The following is a 22207-nucleotide window of genomic DNA, read 5'->3' as shown; positions in this document are numbered from 1 at the left end:
CTGTGTATCCCAAAGCGCGCTCTCTCTCTCTCTCTCTCTCTCTCTCTCTCTCTCTCTCTCTCTATATATATATATATATATATATATATATATATATAAATGTTTACGGTCAATAAGTGACAATCATTATGCATATATGTGTTTCAGAGTTTTCACAGTGCATCCACAGGATTTAATTTAATTTAATCCTAGTTCCATAAAACAGTAATTACACCGCCCTACCACTTCTACTGAGTGTGGAGACAAGAGGCTTAGTGTGTTGCCCCACGCGGCCGAAACGGAACTGGAGTTGGTCTTCGGACTACAAGTTCTTGGCTTTAGCTACCTCTTAGCTCCTGCAGGCCAGGGCGACTTGACGCCACGACTTGAATCTGGTCCAGGTGCAGGCATGCTACAGGCCTCTGGGCCTGAACCGGGCGGGGATTGCGTCCCAGACGGCAGCGGGGCAAAGCCTCGATGATTGGTTGAGGCCGGCGGCCAATAGCCCTGCTAGGGGCGCGTGCGGGCCAATCGCAGGCCGGAGGGGGCGGGTCCTCCCGCGCTCTGGATGGCGCGAGCTGAGTAGCGGCTCGGAGGAAGCTCTCTGGAAGCTGTGGCCGGCCTACCCGCTTCCGCGCCCTCCCGCGACCCCATTGCGACCGCGCTGGCACCGAGGGCGGCCGGTGACGCGGAGGCGGCACGTGTCCCACACCCGTCTGCGGCCGCGCGAGGGTACCGGGCCTGGCTCGCCCGCTGGCCGGCGTCGCCCGCGGCTGCCACCTGTGGAGGGCGCGGCTGCCCTGCGGGCCCGCGGACCCGCGGAGGGGGCTCGGCGACATGTGTCCCGCGCTGCAGGACCCGCTGCAACCCGGTAAGGCGCGGCGCCCCGCCCCGGCGGCCTCTCGCCACGTGCCTCTGCGCCCACTCCCGCCCCTGGCCAGGACTTTACGCCGTGGCGTAGGCCGCCTGCCGTCCCCAGGAGCGCCGCCAACTTGGCTCTTGGGTGTGCGCGGACCTCGCGGGCTCCAGGGTAGTCAGAGCCGCTGCGGGAACCCCAGGCCCCCAGGGCCAGACCTGCTGTCAGTCTCGGCTCTTCTGTCTCTGTCTCTGTCTGTCTCTCTCTCTCTCTCTCTCTCTCTCTCTCTCTCTCTTTTTTTTTTTTTTGCGGGGCTGGGTATTGGACCCCGGGCCCTCCTGCTGAGGCTGGTTTATGAATTTGCGATCCTCCTGCCTCAGCCTCGGAGTCACTGGGAACGTAGGCGCGAGCCACTTCGTCTGTTTTAAACATTTAAGTTTTGGCTGGTGTTGCAGATCTGAGACGAGGGGCTCCCAGGGGTTTAAATAGCCCCTTTGGGCCCACTCTGGGACTCAGGGCGGGGAGTGGCACTCTCAAGTATCGTGATGTTGGGGCTGGGGATGTGACTCAAGCGGTAGCGTGCTCGCCTGGCATGCGTGCGACCCGGGTTCGATCCTCAGCACCACAAATAGGCAAAGATGTTGTGTCCGCCGAGAACTAAAAAATAAATATTAAAAAAAAATTCTCTCTCTCTCTCTCTCTCCTCTCTCACTCTCTCTTAAAAAAAAAAAAAAAGAAGTATCGTGATGTTGCTGGCTCTGGGGTCAACAATGAGAAAATGCTAGATACGCACAAGAACAGACCACAGTTTCAGTCTTGTAAGGAACTCTGGGTCTCATAATTTGTGGGCAAAAACATTATAGAAATGTGTGGTAGGAGACGTAGAAACAAGAGAATTAGTAAGAAGGACAGAGAAGTAACTGTCTTATGACGCGAGGATGTTCAGCTCCAGAAGGAGGATGAGTGCTGAGTGAATAATCCAGAAGGAAGTTTATCCGAGGGTAGCTAATGACTTCGGGTAGCTGGTGACTTCCGCAGGACTAAGGTCCTGATAAATGGACCTAGTAGAAATGTTGAAAGGAATGGAACTGTGACTGAGAAACACAGCACTGATGCTTTAAAATTAGACCTGTCTCTAGCTGGCACTCTTGTAATCCCAGCCACTTGGCAGGAGGATTGCAAGTTCAAGACCAGTCTCAGCAACTTAGTGAGACCTTCAGCAACTAAGCAGCACTGTCTCAAATAAAAAATAATTAAGGTTGGGAATGTAGTACAGTGGTAAAATGTGCCTGGGTTCAGTCCCTGATACCAAAAACAAAACAGAAAGATCTTTCTGAAAGGGGTATCATAGTTATTTGAATAATCTCTTACTCATGGCTTTGGGCTTCTTCCTCATTTATTTTAAAAAAGGAAATAGTATTACTCCTTAAGCTGAATGTAGGTAATAGTAGCAGCAGTATGTCTCTGAATATTTAGAATACTTTGAATAGTGAGTGAGTTTTTTTTTTTTTTTAAATACAGAAAATGACAGGAAAATTGTTGGGTGGATCTAGCCCAATCCCCTCACTTTATTGTCTTCTGCTATTGAGCACCCTCAAATTTAACCAAGCATAGGGCCTTTAAAGAGCTCTGAGTCAGGACTGTGGGCTAGAAAACACCTTTCATGTATTCCTGCTTCTCTGTATGTTAGGATTCCAGTTAGGTTTTAACTTCCTAAAACCCTTAGCCACTTACTTGTGTCCAGTCTTTTCTTTTTTTCCCCTGCTTTATTTTTCTTCGTACACACACACACACACACACACACACACACACAGTTAGTTGTAGATGGACACAGTACCTTTATTTATTTATTCTTATGTGGTGCTGATAATTGAACCTAGTGCCTCACACATGCTGGGCAAGTGCTCTACCACTGAGCTACAAACACAGCCCATAATGTTGAATCTTAATGAAGCTGTTTAATTGAAAAACTGGGAATTCCTGAATCTCAAGGTTGGGTCTTAAGGCTAACTGTGACTTCAGACCATGGTTGTATCCCCTGGGGGAGGAGTCTGATAGACTAGCAGATACTTCCTGTGTGAAGATTTCAACTACAGCCTTCTAAAGAATTCTTAGTTTCATCCTTGCCTGGTACTGTACATGTTATTTGGAATTCAGTTGATGAATGATTAATGAAAGAATGAATGAGTGATTCAGTGTGAGGGTATCAGCTTAATCCTTTTCTGGATTATTAAAATCAAATGGGGAAATAAAGTATTTAAAAAATGGAATACTGCACAAGCAAAGAGATGCCTTGGTAGCAAGTAAGTGCAAACCAAGGAAATTAAGAATCCAAAAATAAAAGTATCTTGAGAGGGATTTGTAGGGCAGAAGTAAGATGATCTTTAATAGAATAAAGGCGAGGAAGCATAGGGATTACTTACTTATGGTGCAGAAAATAAGAATGTTTTTTCCTTCCTGTTTATCACAGTGGAAAGGGAAGTCCTAAGAAAATCAGGCCTATGTGAGGTCATTGTATCTCCAGAGATGTATTCCTGATACTGCAATTTATTACTAACATTATTAGGGGTTTATTAGCTAATGATTTCATCTTGTCATTCTTTAGGATAGTTCTTAAAGGTGGTGTTATCTGACTTACCCACCTCAACATCTGATTGGTCCTGTAACCAGTTAATTCCATGTTTGTTCTTTGGAACACTTGCTGTAACTCAAAATATTAGCTAAAAAATAAAATGTTAATGACAGAAAAAAGAAACCCAATAAAATGCATTGGCTAGATCATAAAATACTGTGTGATCTCTTGGGCTGACATTTCTTTCTTTCTTTCTTTCTTTCTTTTTGCTTGTAGATGGAGACAATATCTTTATTGATTTATTTATTTTTATATGGTGCCAGGATCGAACCCAGTGCCTCACATATTCAAGGCAAGCGTTCTACTACTATGCTACAACCCAACCCCCAAGGACATTTCTTAGGACTCTCTGCTCTGCATTAGTAATATATATCACATACATACATTAAGCATAAAAATATTTCTGAGACAGTGCTAGAACCAGTTAAGTGGGGGAACTGCAATACTATATTCCTATATTTACTGTGAAAGGAATTTGGAAGAATCTGTTCTGTTTAGGACCTGGCTAGTCCTGAAATGTACAGAGTGTTCTAGACCTAATTGCAGATAAATTATTACTTTCTGTTGGTGGTAGTTCTTCATGGAAGAGCAGCATTCAAATGAATGGTCACTCTGCCAAGGGAAAGTTGTTCAGGGGACTTAAGAACTTAAAAGAAGGTTAGAAACTGGAGAGTTAGAATGCTAATTAGACACCAGTGAAAGATAACCTTCCACTGGAAAAGCTAAGCTTGGAATACTGAAGAACAAGAACAGTGGACACCTAGACCAACAACTCTTAGGAAGAAGTCTGATTTTCTCTCAGTGGGAAATCTTACATCTCTAAAGGAAAAATAAGTATGTGATTAATGTTACTGTTAATGTTAATGTTAATGTTACTGTTGAGACAGGAATGGCATATTTTCAGGTTTGGAAATGAACATCAATCTGGCAGAAAGAAGCCAATACTCAGTGCAGACAATTAAATGGCAATAACACTTTAACCTATAATATATCCAACTGAAATTCCTTTTTTAAAATTCCTTTTTTGAATTCACCCTGAAATGAGACCCTGTGAGTTTAACTGGAGATTGTTTCACATCTGAAATAGGACCAGCCTGCTTTCTTCTTGGTTTGGTGCTTCACCTAAGCTGTAGAGTTATAGTGCATCTTTTATGAGCTTCACATATTCCTCCCTATTGTGAATTATAAACTATCCTGAATTCTTCCTCCATATTTTGTTTTTTCTTTTACTCTTTATTTTTACTTATTGTAGCTCAGTGGTGGAGCACTTGCCTAGCATGTGTGAGGCACTGGGTTCGATCCTCAGCACCACATAACAATAAATAAAATAAAGATATTGTTTTCTTTTTTTTTTTTTTTTGAATTTTTTAATATTGTATTTATTGGCGGACACAACATCTTTGTTTGTATGTGGTGCTGAGGATCGAACCTGGGCCGCACGCATGCCAGGCGAGCGCGCTACCGCTTGAGCCACATCCCCAGCCCCAAAGATATTGTTTTCATCTACCACCACCAACACAAAAAAATCTAAAAAGGTTTTTTTTTTTTAAATTTTGAGACAGGATGTTGCTAAATTCCTGGGCTTGAACTTGGGATCCTCCTGCCTCAGCCTCCTGGGTTTACAGGCATTCACCACCACACCTGGTTTATCTTTCATTCTTTTTTGGGGGTGGTAGGGTGGGTACTGGGGATTGAACTTAGGGGCACTTAACCACTGAGCCACATCCCCAAGCCCTTTTCTTTTTGGTATTTTATTTAGAGACATGGTCTCATTGAGTTGCTTACTGCCTTGCTATTGTTGAGGCTGGCTTTGAACTGAGGATCCTCCTGCCTCAGGCTCCTCAGCTGCTGAGATTATAGATGTGCCACCGTGCCTGGGTTATCTTTCATTCTTTAAAGTCAGATTTTACTTTCTTTAAAGGAGGTATGAAGAAAACACTTCAGGATGAGATTGAAGCCATTCTGAGGAAGAGGATTATGGTGCTTGATGGCGGAATGGGGACCATGATCCAGCGGTACAAGCTAAGTGAAGAAAAGTTCCAAGGTCAAGAATTTAAAGACCATGCCAAACCACTGAAAGGCAACAATGATATTTTAAGTATAACTCAACCTGATATCATTTACCAAATCCATAAGGTAATTTTTCTAGCTTCTTAACGTTCTCTCAAACTGTTTCATGTACCGAGTCAGAACACTCCTGTGTGCTCTGGAGAATACAGAAGAAAGATGATTTATTAAGAAAGCTGGTGTGGGATAGAAAATAAAGTGTTTTAGTGTTTAGTATTTGGGATAAACAGATAAGAAGTAGTTGGTTTTATGCTTTTGAGGCAAACTCCAGTGAAGAACCCTAAAATTCTGGCAAATTAAGGGTTCACTACCTTGTTTAAGTTACTGACACAGCTCTTAAGAAGAAATCTCAAAAGATGGTATCTTAGTTGATTTGGGCTGCTGTGATAAGTTAGACTGGAAGGCTTAACTGTATTCTTTTTTTTTTTTACGGTTCTTGGGTTTGAAGTGCCAGCAGATTTGGTGCCTGCTATGGGCCCTCTTCCTATTCACAGATAACCATCTTCTCATTGTGTCCTCACATGGTGGACAGCAGAAAGAGAAAGCAAAGTCTGTGTCTTATAAGAGCAGCTATGTTGTAAATATTGGTGTACCCCTAAGAGTCACCTGTTAAATCCTAATGCCCAATGTGATGGTGGTAAGAGGCGCCCTGTTAATAGAGGGAGCTCATTCAACTCTTCCATGTGAGGGCACAGTAGGAAGATGTCCTCTGTGAACCAGGAAGCAGGTCCTCACCCATTACAAAATCTCAAGGCATAACTACCATTCATGTATTCTAGTTGATTTTTCATCTGATTTTCAAGTGAGGCATGATAGTGCAGGCTTGTAGTCCCAGTGACTTGGGAGGCTAAGGCAGGAGGATTACAAGGTCAAGGCTAGTTTTAGCAACTTGAAGCCCTTAGTAATTTAGTAAGACCATGTCTCAAACGGGCTGGGGTAGTAGCTTGGTGGTATAGTACTCTATGTTTTGAACCCTGATACCAAACAAAATAAACAAAACTCCTAATAACATTTTGTCTACTTTTCTGCACTTGGATTTTTAAAAATTAAGTTGAATTTTATTGCTTCATATTATTTTATAATTTGTAGTTTTTACTTATATACCATTAGCATTAAATGTTCTAAAACATGGCTTTATAATTTCATAATAACCTGTTTGCTTAATTAATCTGTTATTCATAGGCATTAAGGTTGTTTTTCATTTTTCTTGTTCTTTGTTAAAAAATTAAATTTTAAAATTCATTCTTATACAACAAAACCCAGTGATAAGAATAAATTCCCATCAATTACTCCACATTGCTATTTTTTTCCCCCAGAGATAACCACTCTTAGTTGCTCTCTGTCTTTTCAGATCCTTGTGTTATATGTTTATACATTTATTTATGTATGTGTAGGAACTGTTAGTACACATGTGTTTTAGTAGTATCATCTTTACATATTATTCTGTTTTGGTTTTCTTTTTTTTGATAGTTGGGATTGAACCCAAGGGAACTCTGTCTACTACTGAACTACATCCCCAGCCCTTTTTATTTTGAGACAGATTCTCCCTAAGTTGCTTAGGCTGACCTCAAATCTGTGATCTTCTTGCCTTAGCTTCCCAAGTTGCTAGAATTAAATGTGTGTGCCACCACGCCTAGCTTTATTTTGTTTTTCTGTTGAACAATACTTTGAAATATCTTCATATGTAGGATATGGAGATTTTTAAAAAGCTTTATTTTTTTAGCTGTCACATGGCTGGTAATAAAATGAATATATAATTTATTTAGCTGTCTTCCTGTTGACAGTATTTAGGGTGTTTGTGACTTATAGTTGTTACATTTGTGTTTATGTTGTTTTTCATTGCCTAGCTTTTTTGCAAACATTGTTCATCAGCTTAGGAAGGATTGAATTTACTTATTGTTGGAAAATCAGGGGGATTGAGAGATTCCAGGGCATTAGATTGAGATTGAATTCGTATCCAAAGAGTGAAATCAGGAAGATGGGTTTCAAACAGGGAGAACAAACTGTATGGTATTAGAGTCCTTAAGGTTCCAGTAAGGGTGCAGGTTTGGGCCAGAGAGAATAGGAGATGTGGATTAAAAAGAGGGTCTGAATTTGAGTTCTCACTGATGGTGCAGTTTTCATTGGGAATCGGGGTGCTGAAGCAGGGAGAAGGTAAGGGGTCAGAATTGATGTTTGTTGAGTGCCCAAGATGTTCCAGACATGTGAAGTGTTACCTCGTATTATACAGCTGCACTGACTGAAGAAGAGGGTTGTAGTACTTTCAGATGAGGAGACTGGGACTGAGACTTGAAGGAACTTGACAGAATTTATATAACCTTAGTGTGTTAACTTCATCTGACTGAAAGTTCTGTGCTTATTTCTTGAAACACATGCCTTTTTGTGAAATCCTTATACCTTCCTGTGTCTCTAGTTTCTGATGCACTGTTTTACCCTTAGTAAGTAGTCAAAAGATGGTTGGCAGTGATGGTGATGAAAGGATGTGTTTATTTTGGGGGGACAGGGACTCTGAACTGAGAATTGATATGATTGTTGTTGCAGGAATACTTGGTGGCTGGAGCAGATATCATCGAAACAAATACTTTTAGCAGCACTAGTATTGCCCAGGCTGACTATGGCCTTGAACACTTGGTAAGAACTTCACTTTTCCTCCCATTTGAGAAGCTTATGAGCTTTTGCTGTGTTGGTAGTTGCTAGTAAGAAAACCATTTGAAGCTGCAGGATGAAGCTAATGGCTTGTTTCTGTTGTTTGTGGTGATACATGGAAAATAGTTTGAAACTTTTCTGCTTATGAGCAAAGCAACCCAATCATTTTCCAAATGGTTTCTTTTATGAACAAGTAATAATCAAATACAAATGATGCTTGTTTTGCAGTTGCTTTTGGTAAAGTCATAATCATTGTGTGCACCTGTAGATAATATGTAGATAAATGGTTATGACTGCATTCCAGAAAAACTTTATTTATAAAAATAGGGCCTGGATTGCCCATCAGCCATACTTTGCCAACCACACTTAGGATATTATGGTTTCTTAATTATCTGATGTGAGGATCCAAGGCACATGGATGTTAAGAGTTGAAAGAGATCATGAAAAACTGATAGATCTTCTTGGTTAAGTTTTCACTTTGATCTCACATTAATTCACTTTACGTTTATTTTCTGAATACAACTAGGTATTAGATGGCTATATAGATGCTTTATTTATTGCATGGAGGAAAAGCAGGACAAACTAACGTTAGTGGTTGATATATTAGGCTTACCGGATGAACAAGTGCTCTGCAGGTGTGGCCAGAAAAGCTGCTGAAGAGATAACTCGACAGACAGGTAAAGGATGCTCTTCTTTCTTTCTTGCACAATGATTGCTTCAGTGTTCTTGGCTATAATGTGTTGTTCTTACTGCAGTTTTCCTTACATGACCTTTGGCCTATGAGCAATTGTAGATACTGTATTTTAATTTGTTTGTAGGTTGCTTCTCTGCAGTTTCATAATGAAGTATTCATCATCCCTGCTGTCATGCTATTTCTGTGGGCCTTGGAGTCTTTTTTTTTTTTTTTTTTAAACCCTGCCATTGTTTATAGTCTGACTTTGTAGCTAGGCCCATTATTTTCCTGTGAAAGAGCTATAATCCTTTTTCTCCCTGTGGAAGCCCCTCATCAGGTTCTTAAAGGTTTAGCTGGCTGATTTGATTATTTTTGTTATCATTAGGACATTTGATGTCATCACTGTAAAGCCACCCTGCTTCCAGGGCTGGCTTATTTAAGCAAAGGGGATGCCTTTGGAGCATTTTCCAGTTTATCCTACTAATGACCTTGAAGACACTGCAGCACACAGAAGAGGGCTTAGATTCAGTCTTACTGAGATTGAAAAGTGTTCTGAAATAACTAACCTCCTATAGGTTGCCCTCAGAACATTGGTGGGAGAATTTTAAGAGAGAGATGGAATAGAGGAAATAAATGGAGCCCTTTAGGAGTTGGAAATGTGAAGTTATTGCCAATAGAAAATATATAATGCAGAATTGTTAGGAAGTTAGGCAAGCATATTAATGAAAACCAAATCAGCTTAATGGGAACTCTGATTCTGAGAGATAACGTTTAAATCCACAGTAATGTATGGACAGGTCAGAGGATACTGAACCAGATGAAGCAGGGAGAGATAAGGACATTTTTCTTACACTGTATTATTGCTAAGCTTTGCAGAAGATAAAAAATATTTGGGCCTGTAGCCTGCTCACAAGCTGGATTATTAACTAGTTGTAGTCTTCTCCAGTTTAGTCCTACAGCACAGCCCAGGTCATTGAGTGGCTACAGTCACCAGAGGCAGTGAGTGGTGTGATATGCAGATGAGAACAACATCTCCATGTGGCCCAGAGGCAGGGTTTTTAAAGAATTGTTAAAGCAATATTAAATATGCTTCATACCTGAATTTCAAGTTTTATAATTATTAATTTTGACTTAAACATTTCAGGTTAAGATCAGGATCTTCAAGATTTCTTTTTTATTATATTTATTTATTTTTTTAGTTGTTGATGGATCTTTATTTACTTATATGCAGTGCTGAGAATCAAACCCAGTGCTTCACACATGCTAAGCAAGTGTTCTACCACTGAGTTGCAACTTCAGCCCCTCTTCAAGGTTTCTTAAGAATGGGGAGACAATTTGTCCAAACATAGCGAGGTGGTAGGAAAGGATTACTTATAGAAAGACTTGGAGGTTGCATGTGTGAGGATTTAGTTGTTTTGATTGGCTTGGTGAGAATATTTAAATATCCCCTGTAGTCCATGATTTTCCCAGGGAGTCTGGGGCAGCCCCCATAACCAAACATGTATTAGCAGAATCTGTGAACAAGTGCACTAAAAGGCAAAAAGACTCTAAACAGCTGTTTATTACTTCAGTAGAAGGCAGGTTTGTTGTCAGTTCAATTAAGAAAAAAAATTTGGGGTTTGAGAGCTTTTTAGATTTTGAGTTGTGGGCAAAGCCCTGTGTTCTACGAGAAGTCTTATAGCCTATTAGTTTACAACAAAAAGATTTGAGTTGTTAGAGAATTCATTCTTGTTTTTCTTTTCCCAAAGGAATCAAGAGGTTTGTTGCAGGAGCTCTGGGCCCAACTAATAAGACACTCTCTGTGTCTCCATCTGTGGAAAGACCAGATTTTAGGAACATCAGTGAGTATTTATGACACATAATCAGGGACCTTGGGAAAGTACCCTTGTACTTTAGTAATCTGTAAAGTGGGGACAGTAACAGGATTTACTTCAGGGATATTGTGATTTCATCTATGAAAAGGGCTTATAGTATAGTGTTTTGAAATACGGTGGATATCTAAATAAAAAGCTCTTATTATGTGAGCTTGCTCTCAGATGTATATGGTGATTTGTTAGTTGTTCTTTATCATCTATTGAAACAAAACCAATTGTAAGAAAGTTTCAAAGTGAAAAGTTGAGCACATCTGAATACCAGCTCTTAGTATATTATAAAAGACCCAGTATATTGCCATTTAATTTAGTAATACAAACTATCTAAATGTACTAGTATTAAAAAATTAAAAACTAGTATATGTAAATGTACTTTATTCTGATTTGACCCGAAACTCAGGAATCTAAGTCAGTGTCTAAGCATCAAGACTACAAAAAACAAAAAGAATTAAACTTTTCAGGCTGAATACTAACAATACCATATATGGTAATGCATTTTGTATAGATGACAATTTCACACAATTACAGTTTGTTGGTTTTTGTTACAGCACTTTGCATGTCGTGATACTGCACTATGTGTATGTGATTGATGGTCTCTCTGGTCTAGATAGGACAGTGGGGAACTAACCTTTCCTCCTCCTGTGCTGTGTAAGGTCAGGTATACTTAAAACACAGTGAGCATAACTTTGCTACTTAAGCTTCTCTCATAGAACATCTAAGTATTTTTTTTCAGTTTTGGTTGGGAGATAAAATGGGGAGAGGGATAACTACCTCTCAGGTGAATATAGACAGCACAGTACATTTCTAGCAAATATTTTACCTGGGAGTAAAATTTTGTTTGAGATCAAGATTGCCCATCAGAGAGGTTGCCTCTCTGAAAGAGTTGATCTAAAAAGATTGAGTGAAAAATCACAGGAGTGTAGCCTTTTACCCCAGAGTGTGAGACTTCAAGACAACTTGTGTTGTATCCAGATTATGTTTCTTACCCTCCAGAGATCTCTCTTAATTGATTGATTAGAATGATTTTTTAGGGTTGGACATGGTGGCGCATGTCTGTAATCCTGGTGGTTCCGGAGGCAGAGGGAGGAGGATCTAAAGTTGGAAGGCAGCCTCAGCAACTTAATGAGGCCCTGTCTCAAAATAAAAAATGAGAAGGGCTAGGGATGTGGTTCATTGGTTAAGTGCCCCTGGGTTCAATACCTGAGACCAAAAAAAAAAAAAGTCTTTGAGAAAAATGTATTTTAAAGAGTTGAGAATAAAGTACATGGTTTAGGAAATTGACACACCTTCCTACTCATTCCTAACTTATCCATGGGAAGAAGGTCATGTGGAAAGTATTCAGAAACAGGTGTGTTCAGTTTGCTTGTTTTCCTCCTGTCACTGCCATATTTCTTTTTAAATTTTCTTTTTTCTATCACTGTGTTATTTCTTTATTTGGTTTCTTATAGACATTGTGTTTTAGCTGGCCGTGATGGCACTCATCTATGATTCCATCAACTCCAGAGGCTGAGGCAGGAGGATCACAAGTTTGAGGCTATCCTCGGTAACTTATTGAGATCCTGTCTCAAAAACAAACAAACAAACAAACAAACAAACAAAAAACGAATGGGATGTAGGTCAGTGGTCAAGCATCCCTGGGTTCAATACCCAGTACTGAGGGGAAAAAAAGTTTTTTGTTTTCAACGGATGCATTATAAGCCAGCAGTGGGTTCAGTGTGCTAGCCCTGAAGTCACCTTACCTGAGTGCAGTTCAGAGGATGTTGGTGACTGATATGATGGGTGTGACTTATTTTTTTGCAGCGTTTGATGAGCTTGTTGAAGCATACCAAGAGCAGGCCAGAGGACTTCTGGATGGTGGAGTTGATATCTTACTCATTGAAACTATTTTTGATACTGCTAATGCCAAGGTGAGTTAAGGTAGAAAAAGAGACAAGGTGTGGGTAGAGGGTATGATGAATCTCTCTCTCTCTCTCTCTTTTTTTTTTTAAGGTGGACACAATATCTTTATTTTACATTTATGTGGTGCTGAGGATCGAACCCAGTGCCTCGTGCGTGCTAGGCAAGCTCGCTACCACTGAGCCACAACCCCAGTCCCATGATGAATCTCTTAATGTAGTAAGAAGATAATGGCCATTACAATTTCAAAAGAACAGTTTTTAGCATTTAAAATGTTTTTCTCATTATGAAAATTTTTTAATATATTTTATTTTTTTCAATACCTTTATTTTATTTATTTATTTTTTTTATGTGGCTTCACATGTGCTACTTGAGCACTCTACCACTGAGCCACAACCCCAGCCCTCATTATGAAAATATTTGCATACATAATTGCTATGTGTGCATATATGCATATGTGATGTTTGCATGCTCTTGATTGTGAATTCAAAAGGTATATAAATACATGGGATGAAAAGTAGATATTCTCCCTTCTAGTCCTGGGTATCTAGATTTCCTCCTGGAAATAGCTGCTATTACCAGTTTGGGGGTCTTGACAGAATTTCTATACAGATATAAGCATGCATGTATGTGTCTGTGCATTTATGTTTTGTTTCTTACATATATATAACACATAATTGTATAGAGTGCAAAGTAAATGTCCTTTTATGTATGCAAATAGGCTTATATCATCAGTACTGTTTTGTCTCAGCAGTGAACCAGCCCGTAGTAGAACCATAATTTTAGCTTGAGAATTCTAATCAGTTTTCTCTTTTTTTTAAATTAATTTTTAAAATTTATATATGACAGCGGAATGCATTACAATTCATATTACACATATAGAGCACAATTTTTCATATCTCTGGTTCAATCCCCAGCACCAAAGTATACAAATTATATTCACAACAAATTGTGTCTTCATACATGTACTTTGGATAATAATGTCCATCACATTCCACCACATTCCCATGCTCCCTCCCTTCTCCTCCCATCTCTCTGCCCTATCTGGAATTCATCTAATCCTCCCATGTTCCCCTTTCCTATCCCACTATGAATCAGCCTCCTTATATCAGAAAACATTTGGCATTTGTTTTTTTGGGATTGGCTGACTTTTTTAGCATTATCTTCTCTAACTCCATCCATTTACCTGCAAATGCCATGATTTTATTCTCTTTTATTGCTGAGTAATATTCCATTGTGTATATATGCCACATTTTTTTTTATCCATTCATCTATTGAAGAGCATCTAGGTTGGTTCCACAGTTTAGCTATTGTGAATTGTGCTGCTATAAACATTGATGTGGCTGTGTCCCTGTAGTATGCTGTTTTATTTAAGTCCTTTGGGTATAGACTGAGGAAAGGGATAGATGGGTCAAATGGTGGTTCCATTCCCAATTTTCCAAGCAATCTCCATACTGCTTTCCAAATTGGCTGCACTAGTTTGCAGTCCCACCAGCAGTATATGAGTGTATCTTTTTCCCCACATCCTCACGGACACTTATTGTTGTTTGTATTCTTAATAGCTGCCATTCTGACTGGAGTGAGATGAGATCTTAGAGTGGTTTTGATTTGCATTTCTGTAATTGCTGGCAGTGATGAACATTTTTCACATATTTGTTGATGGATTGTGTATCATCTTCTGAGAAGTTTCTGTTGGGTTATTTGTTTTTTTGGTGCTTAGCTTTTTGAGTTCTTTAAATACCCTAGAGATTAGTGCTCTATCTGATGTGTAAGGGGTAAGATTTGCTCTCCAGATGTAGGTTCTCTATTCACCTCACAGATTGTTTCTTTTGCTGAGAAGAAACTTTTTAGTTTGAATCCATCCCATTTATTGATTCTTTTTTTTTTTTTTTTTTAAAGAGAGAGAAAAGAGAGAGAGAGAGAGAGAGAGAGAGAGGTTTTTAGTATTTATTTTTCAGTTTTCGGTGGACACAACAGCTTTATTTTATTTTTATGTGGTGCTGAGGATTGAACCCAGCGCCCCGCGCATGCCAGGCTAGCGCATTACCGCTTGAGCCACATCCCCAGCCCCCCCAATTTATTGATTCTTGATTTTAATTTTTGCACCAAAGGAGTCTTATTAAGGAAGTTGGGGCCTATTTCCACATGATGGAGATTAGGGCCTACTTTTTCTTCTGTTAGACGCAGGTTCTCTGGTTTTATTCTTAGGTCCTTGATCCATTTTGAGTTGAGTTTTGTGCATGGGAAGAGATAGGGGTTTAATTTCATTTTGTTGCATATGGATTTCCAGTTTTCCCAGCACCATTTGTTGAAGAGTCTTATCTTTTCTCCAATGCATATTTTTGGCACTTTTGTCTAAATAAGATAGTTATAATTTTGTGGGTTAGTCTCTGAGTCCTCTAATGTGTACCATTGTTTTGGTGCCAATACCATGCTGTTTTTGTTACTATTGCTCTGTAGTATAGTTTATAGATCTGGTATAGTGATGCCACCTGCTTCACTCTTCCTGCTAAGGATAGCTTTAGCTATTCTGGGGCTTTTATTTTTCCAGATGAATTTCATGTTGCTTTTTCTATTTCTATGAGGAATGTCATTGGGATTTTGATTGGAATTGCATTAAATCTGTGTAGTGCTTTTGGTAGTATGGTCATTTTGATAATATTAATTCTGCCTGTTCAAGAGCAAGGTAGCTCTTTTCATGTTCTAAGGTCTTCTTTGATTTCTTTCTTTAGGCTTCTGTAATTTTTATTATATAGATCTTTCACATCTTTCATTAAGTTGATACCCAAGTATTTTATTTTATTTTTTGAGGCTATTGTAAATGGGGTAGTTTTCCTCATTTCCCTTTTTGAGGATTTGTCACTGATATACAGAAGTGCATTTGATTTATGGATGTTGATTTATAAATGATCATAGATACAGAGGAAATGCTCCACTATCTAATTGTTAAGTAGAGATACTTCAATGCTTTATTTTATTTTAATTTTTTTTGGTACCTGGGATTAAACCCAGGTGTGCTCAACCACTGAGCTGTATCCCCAGCCCTTTCTGTTTTTTATTTTTGAGACAGGGTCTCACTAAGTTGCTAAGGCTGGTCTTGAACTTGTCTCAGCCTCCAAAGTTGCTGGGATTACAGGTATGTGCCACTGTGTCTGGCACCATATCACCTTTTCCCCCCAAATTTTAAAAAATTTATTATTTATTTATTTTATTAAGAAGTTGTTGAACACAATACCTTTATTTTATTTATTCTTATGTAGTGCTGAGGATCGAACCCGGGCCTCGCACATGCTAGGCAAGCGCTCTACTGCTGAGCCACAACCCCAGCCCCTCCCTCACATTATTTTATTGGTGTATTATAGTACATATTGATGAGCTTTGTTGTTACGTATTTGTACATTCACACTAGGTAATAATCACTAATATCAGCTAATATCACTCCCCAGCATTACCCCGTCCCATTTTCTACCCTTTGATCCCTTCCTCTATTGATGTTTCTTTGATTTTTAGGAGATTCATCCCTGCCTTTCTTTTCCTTTTTCTTCTGTATCTTCTGTGTGAGAGAATACATTCTACTGTTAATCTTTTAAGTTTGACATATATTGCTTAACATGATGGTCTCTAGTTCCATCCATTTTCCTGCAAATGACATAATTTTATTCTTTATGGCTGAGTAAAACTCCACATTTTCTTTATCTATTCATCATTGATGGATACCTTGGCAGCTTCCATAGTTTGTTTATTGTGAATTGTGTTGCTATAAGCATGGGATGCTTGTATCACTGTAGTAAGATGACTTTAATTTTTCAGGATAAATATCAAGAAGTGGTATAGCTGGGTCATATGGTGTTCCCATGCCTAGTCTATTGAGGAGCCTCCATACTGATTTTCATAGTGTTGTACTAATTTACAGTCCCATCAACAGTATAAAAGTGCTCCTTTTTCTTCACATCCTCTCCAGCATTTATTAATATTTGTATTCTCTATGACTGCCATTCTGACTAGTGTGAGATGAAATCTCAGTGTCATTTTGATTTGTGGCATACTTTTGATTATAGAGGTTTTTCTTATGATGCCTCTGGAATTTATTTTGGAGTAAGAAATAGCATTGAGATCTTTTTTTTTTTTTTTTTTTTAACTAAGGTTACCTGTTTTTCGTAACACTATTTATTAAACATCTTATTGTTTCCCAGTAATAGGAATGATGTGGAATGTCACTCTTACCCAAAATTCCCAAGTTAATTTGGGTTTAGTCTTTTTCAGAAATCCGTCTGCTGATGTGACAGTACCATGCTGTTTATCATAGCATCAGAATATGTCTGAGTGGGCTTAGTTTCTTTTCATTAACCCCACCTTTTTTATAGAACTTTTCTCATGCTTGTTTTCCATAAGATTTTTTAAATTGATTTTTCTAATTGTAAAGAGGAAACTTAAATATTGTGATTTAATAACTTTCCATGAAAAAAAAAAACACCTACTATCATAGGGAAGGTGCACATTAACTGCAGGTTACATTCTAATTTCAGAAATTAATTGTGAAAATGTGTACATCTTTGATTCAGGAATTATAGAAAGAAAGGACAGATCAATTGTTGGCAACTTAAAATATAGACTGACAAGCACAGGGTAACATTGGATTCATAGCTTTATAACCCAGTCCAAGCTCGCCACAAAAAAAACATGTTTTTTTTTTCACTGAAGCACACTGGGTCCAGAAAGGGGCCCTGTGGTTGGGCATTATAAGGAAGGTACTTTTTGTTTCTCCAGAGAGTTCTGGATGTGTCACATCTGAAGAGGCCTTGGGATAGGGTGTCATCTTATCAGGCAGTCAGACTGACCTTGGATACATTATTCTCCTGGCAGTAAAGATGTTTTTTCTTTTACCCCTGACAGGCAGCCTTGTTTGCACTCCAGAAACTTTTTGAAGAGAATTATGCTCCCCGGCCTATCTTTGTAAGTTCCAAAATATTTTGCATGACATATTCTTGTCTTTTGTTAATAATTGTCATTTTGAATATAACCTCTAGCCCCCTTCCCCTCCCCAAAATAGAATGATTGACGTTATCTTTTGGAAACCGTTTAGTTTAACTTCTTCTGTTCACCTCCCTTCTACACTACCAACTCATTGCAGGTGGGCGGCTCACAAGAAACCCCCTTAAAGCCAAAGGCTTAAAGACCCAGTCTCATTAGGGCCAAGGAGGGATGGGCTTGCATGCTGAATGCCAAGTACCCAGCACTGACGATGTTAGACCCCAAGGCATTAACTCAAGGCAGGCCTCTGAGAGACCTGCTCGGTGAGCATATGACAGAATCAAAACAAGGGTGTTAGATAAATCAGGTATTTAACAGCAGAAGGCTGGGATAACCTGATAACTCCTCCAACGGATCTGACATGGATGTGTGATATATTTTTTTTCTTTTTTTTCCTAATACTGGGGATTAAACTGAGAGCCCCACAAGTGCTAAGCAAATACTTTGCCACTGAACTGTACTCCCAGTCCTGCTTTTTTTTTCAGGCCTAGGACTAAACTCAGGGTGTTGTGCGTGCTAGGCAAGTATTCTGCTGCTGAACTAAATCCCCAAACCCACGCCCCACCCTTTTTAAAAAATTTTTGAGACAGGGTCTCACTGACTTGCCCAGACTGGACTTGAACTTTTAATCCTGCCTCAACCTCCCAATTCCCAACTGGAATTAACACTCCCAGGTGGATATGTGATGACTTCTACTGTTGGGGTATTGATTTTTGCCTCATTGACTTTCCCTTTTCTGTTTCTGTGGCTTTCTGCCTCCTCCCCTGGCCACTTGGCATATATCCGTTCTGATCCTTCTGGAAAGTGCTGAATTTGAATTTCACATTTCTCTTCCTAGTAAAAGAATAAGGAATACTGGTCTATTCATTGTATTTTGTTTTTGGAATTATATTCTTTACCTGAATCTATACTGTTGACTTTGTTTCCTTTGTTAATTCAGATTTCAGGGACAATTGTTGATAAAAGTGGACGGACTCTTTCTGGACAGACCGGAGAGGCATTTGTCATCAGTGTGTCTCATGCAGACCCACTCTGGTGAGTGACTCCCTTCCTTGACTCCTTTCTTCTTTGGCAGATCTTTTCTAATAGTTACACATATGACCTGGGTGGGGATTACTTCCCCATAATTCCCTTGTACTACTTCTGAGATGTGTTTACTGTCCTTAGATACTTTCAGACTGTTTCTCAAGGGCTTCAGAACTGCCAAAATGAGTCACTTGAGGTACTGGGAAAGCTGTCCTACCTCTAGGCAGCCAAATGCCTTTCGTCTGTAGGTACCCCCTTGTAGTTAAGACTGTGCTTGGCTAGGTAACACTTTTATCAGTCAGTTACATTTTAGGGGCAATGCTTTGCAAATTTAAGGGTAATATCCTTTCCCTATTTATGGGGCAATCAGAAGAATCCTAACTTGAAGTAAGGTGGGAAGCTCAGGTTTTTATCTTTTATCAATCTTATAGACTGAAGGGGTATTTAGAAGGCAGGCTTCAATGTGAAAAAGTCCATATGTAAGGAACTATTACTCACTGACTCATGGTTATCACAGACTACCTATTAACAAAGAACAAGCAGACAGAACCCTGTATTACTAATACAGCACTTATTGAAATCCTTCTGTGTGCCTTGAGTGTTGGCATATGTGAAGTAGTCCACACTTGGAGAAATAAATTTTGTAAGTTGAAAGATAAAATACAGAGCACTGTACAAAAATGTGAAAAAAATCTTGCTATATATAGAGAGATGGCTCTGTAGAGAAGGTGTTATTTGAGCTATGTTGGAAAAAAAAAATAAGAGTTTGCTAAGCACAGAGGGGCAAGATAGATCATCAGAATAAGTTCATGTCAGTTTTGTAGATGTATAGTCTACAAAATGTTTCTATATATGATGTTTCATTTGAATTTCAACATAACTCTGAAAACTTGAGTTTCTTATTCTTAGTTGATGGAATTATTCCTATCATTCAACAGATGAAGAACTGACTGTTGAATAGACAAACTTGGGCTGGGTGCAGTGGCATCTGCCTGTAATCCTAGCTACTTGGAAGGCCAGAGTAAGAAGATCACAAGTTCAAGCCCAGCCTGGGAAATTTAGCAAGATCCTATCTCAAAATAAAATATAAAAAGGGCTAGGGATTTAGAGCATTTGTCTAGCATGCATAAGGCCTTGGGTTCAATTCCTGGTACCAAAAAAAAAAAAAAAAAAAAGTTAGGTTTGGAATTAAGTTTGGGAAAAAGTCAAACATACATTCTAATGATAACAGTGCTTAAATGCTTAAATATATATGTGTACACACACACACACACACACACACATACATACACACACATTTTGCTTTTTACTTGGTGTTGAATCCAGGTGATAGTGATGTAAGATGAAAGGAAAAGTTAAATTACCAAATGGGACTGGTAAAATAGCTAAACTGAATAGGTCTGTTCAAGGGTTGTTAGTCATGCATGGAACTTAGCAATTTTTTTTTTTTTTTTTTTTGGACTGGGATTGAACTCAGGGATGTTCTACCATTAAGCTTAACCCCCAGTCCGTTTTGTTTTTTTTTAATTTTTTGAGACATGGTCTCACTCAGTTGCTGATGCTGGCCTCCGACTTGTGATCCTTTTGCTTCAACCTTCTGAGTCACTGGGATTATAGGTGTGTACCCTCATACCTGGCTGGACCTAGCAATTGAAAATTTTAGCAGAAAAGTACAGAAAGCCCTCATATACTCCCTCCCTGGCTCTTGAAAATCCCCAGTGTTCTGTTATTAACATCTTACTTGGTACAGTATGGTATATTAAGATATGAATCAATATTAACTGAAGGCCATAGTCTATATTAGAGTTCATTCTTGGTGTTTACATGCTATGAATGTTTTTTTTTTTTTTCATTTTGACTTTTCATTTTTTTTCTGGGAATATTCATTTTTTCCCCCTTTTTATTGGTGGATTATAATTATACATAACAGTGGGATTTGTTATATTCATACATACACACAACAAAACATTATAATTGGATCAGTTTCACTCCCCAGGATCTCTCCTTTGCCTCCCCTCCCTCCCCCTCATCCCCTTCTACTCTACTGATCTCCCTTCTATTTTTTAAAAAATTTGTTCTAATTACTTATATATGACAGTAGAATGCATTTTGACACATTGTACCCAAATGGAGCACAACTTCTCATTCCTATGGCTGTACATGGTGCAGAGTCACTCCAGTAGTGTAATCATACATGTTTATAGAGTAATAATGTCTGTCTCATTGTACTGTTTTTCCTATCCCTGTTGGATGGGAAAAGGCCCCACTCCTCTCCTCCTTCCCCTCTGCACAATTTAAAGTTTCTTCATTCTTCCCCACTATGGATAAGCATCCTCTTATCAGACAAAACATTTGTTCTTTGTTTTTTTTTTTTTTTTTTTTTAGGTTGGCTTATTTCACTTGGCATGATGTTCTCTAGTTCCATTCATGTACCTGCAAATGCCATAATTTTATTCTTTAAGGCTGATAATATTCCATTGTGTATATATATCACATTTTCTTTTTCCATTCATATGTTGAAGGGCATCTAGGTTGTTTCCATAGTTTAGCTGTTGTGAATTAGGCTGCTATAAACATTGATGTGGCTGTGTCACTGTAGTATGCTGATTTTTAAGTCCTTTGGGTATAAACCGAGGAGTGGGACAGCTAGGTCAAATGGTGGTTCCATTCCAAGTTTTCTGAGGAATCTCCACACTGCTTTCTACAGTGTTTGCACCAATTTGCAGTCTCACCAGCAATATATGAGTGTACCTTTTTCCTCACATCCTCACCAACACTTATTATTGCTTGTATTCTTGATAATTGCCATTCTGACTGGAGTGAGATGAAATCTTAGAGTAGTTTTGATTTGTATTTTTCTAATTGCTAGAGATGATGAACATTTTTCCATGTATTTGTAGACCTATCATACTTCTTCTTCTGTGAAGTGTCTGTTCAGTTAGTTCTTTTGTCCATTTATTGATTGGGCTATTTGGGGGGGGGGGTTGGTGTTAAATTTTTTGAGTTCTGGGTCCCTTATATTTCCAGGAGATTAGTGCTCTATCTGAGGTGCGTGTGGTAAAGATTTTTTTCTCATTCTTTAGGCTCTGTTTTCATGTTGTTGATTGTTTCCTTTTCTGAGAAGAAACTTTTTAGCTGGAATCAGTCCTATTTATTGATTCTTAATTTTACTTTTTGCGCTGTAAGAGTCCTGTTAAGGAAGTCAGGTATGAAGCAAACATGATGAAGACTTTGGCCTACTTTTTCTTCTGTTAAGCATAAGTTCTCTGTTCTAGTGTTTTTGATTCACTTTGAGTTGATTTTTTGCAGGGTGAGAGATAGAGGATTAATTTCATTTTGCTACATGTGGATTTCCATTTTCCCAGCACCATTTGTAGAATAGACTCTCTTTTCTCCAATGTATGCTTTTGGCACCTTTGTCTAGTATGAGATAATTGTATTTATAGGTCTCTGTGTCTTTTATTTTGTACCATTGGTCTACATGTCTATTTGGTGCCAATATCATGCTGTTTTTGTTACTGTGGCTCTGT

At 38.9% G+C, this 22207-nt stretch overlaps 1 protein-coding gene across 7 annotated transcripts in view; it reads left to right on the top strand.

The window, feature by feature from the left end:
• Positions 1-502: 502 nt before the first annotated feature.
• Positions 503-22207, top strand: part of MTR (5-methyltetrahydrofolate-homocysteine methyltransferase) — a 93138-nt gene continuing 71433 nt past the window's right edge. For 3 of the 7 annotated variants that reach the window (XM_081299648.1, XM_081299644.1, XM_081299643.1), the window contains exons 1-8: positions 505-850; positions 5389-5603; positions 8076-8165; positions 8788-8857; positions 10602-10694; positions 12525-12631; positions 17514-17573; positions 18592-18686. In XM_081299648.1, the coding sequence (XP_081155774.1) occupies positions 817-850; positions 5389-5603; positions 8076-8165; positions 8788-8857; positions 10602-10694; positions 12525-12631; positions 17514-17573; positions 18592-18686 (764 nt within the window). In that variant the 5' untranslated portion in view covers positions 505-816. Of the gene's footprint in view, positions 851-5388; positions 5604-8075; positions 8166-8787; positions 8858-10601; positions 10695-12524; positions 12632-17513; positions 17574-18591; positions 18687-22207 lie in introns of all 7 variants that reach the window. The other 4 variants (XM_081299649.1, XM_081299647.1, XM_081299646.1 and 1 more) reach the window with 3 other exon arrangements.

The sequence above is a fragment of the Spermophilus citellus genome (genome assembly GCF_964194105.1).
Source record: "Spermophilus citellus genome assembly, chromosome: 6".
Taxonomy (NCBI): domain Eukaryota; kingdom Metazoa; phylum Chordata; class Mammalia; order Rodentia; family Sciuridae; genus Spermophilus; species Spermophilus citellus.
The sequence above is the reverse complement of the archived record's forward strand: the minus strand, read 5'-3'. Positions and strand labels throughout refer to the sequence as shown.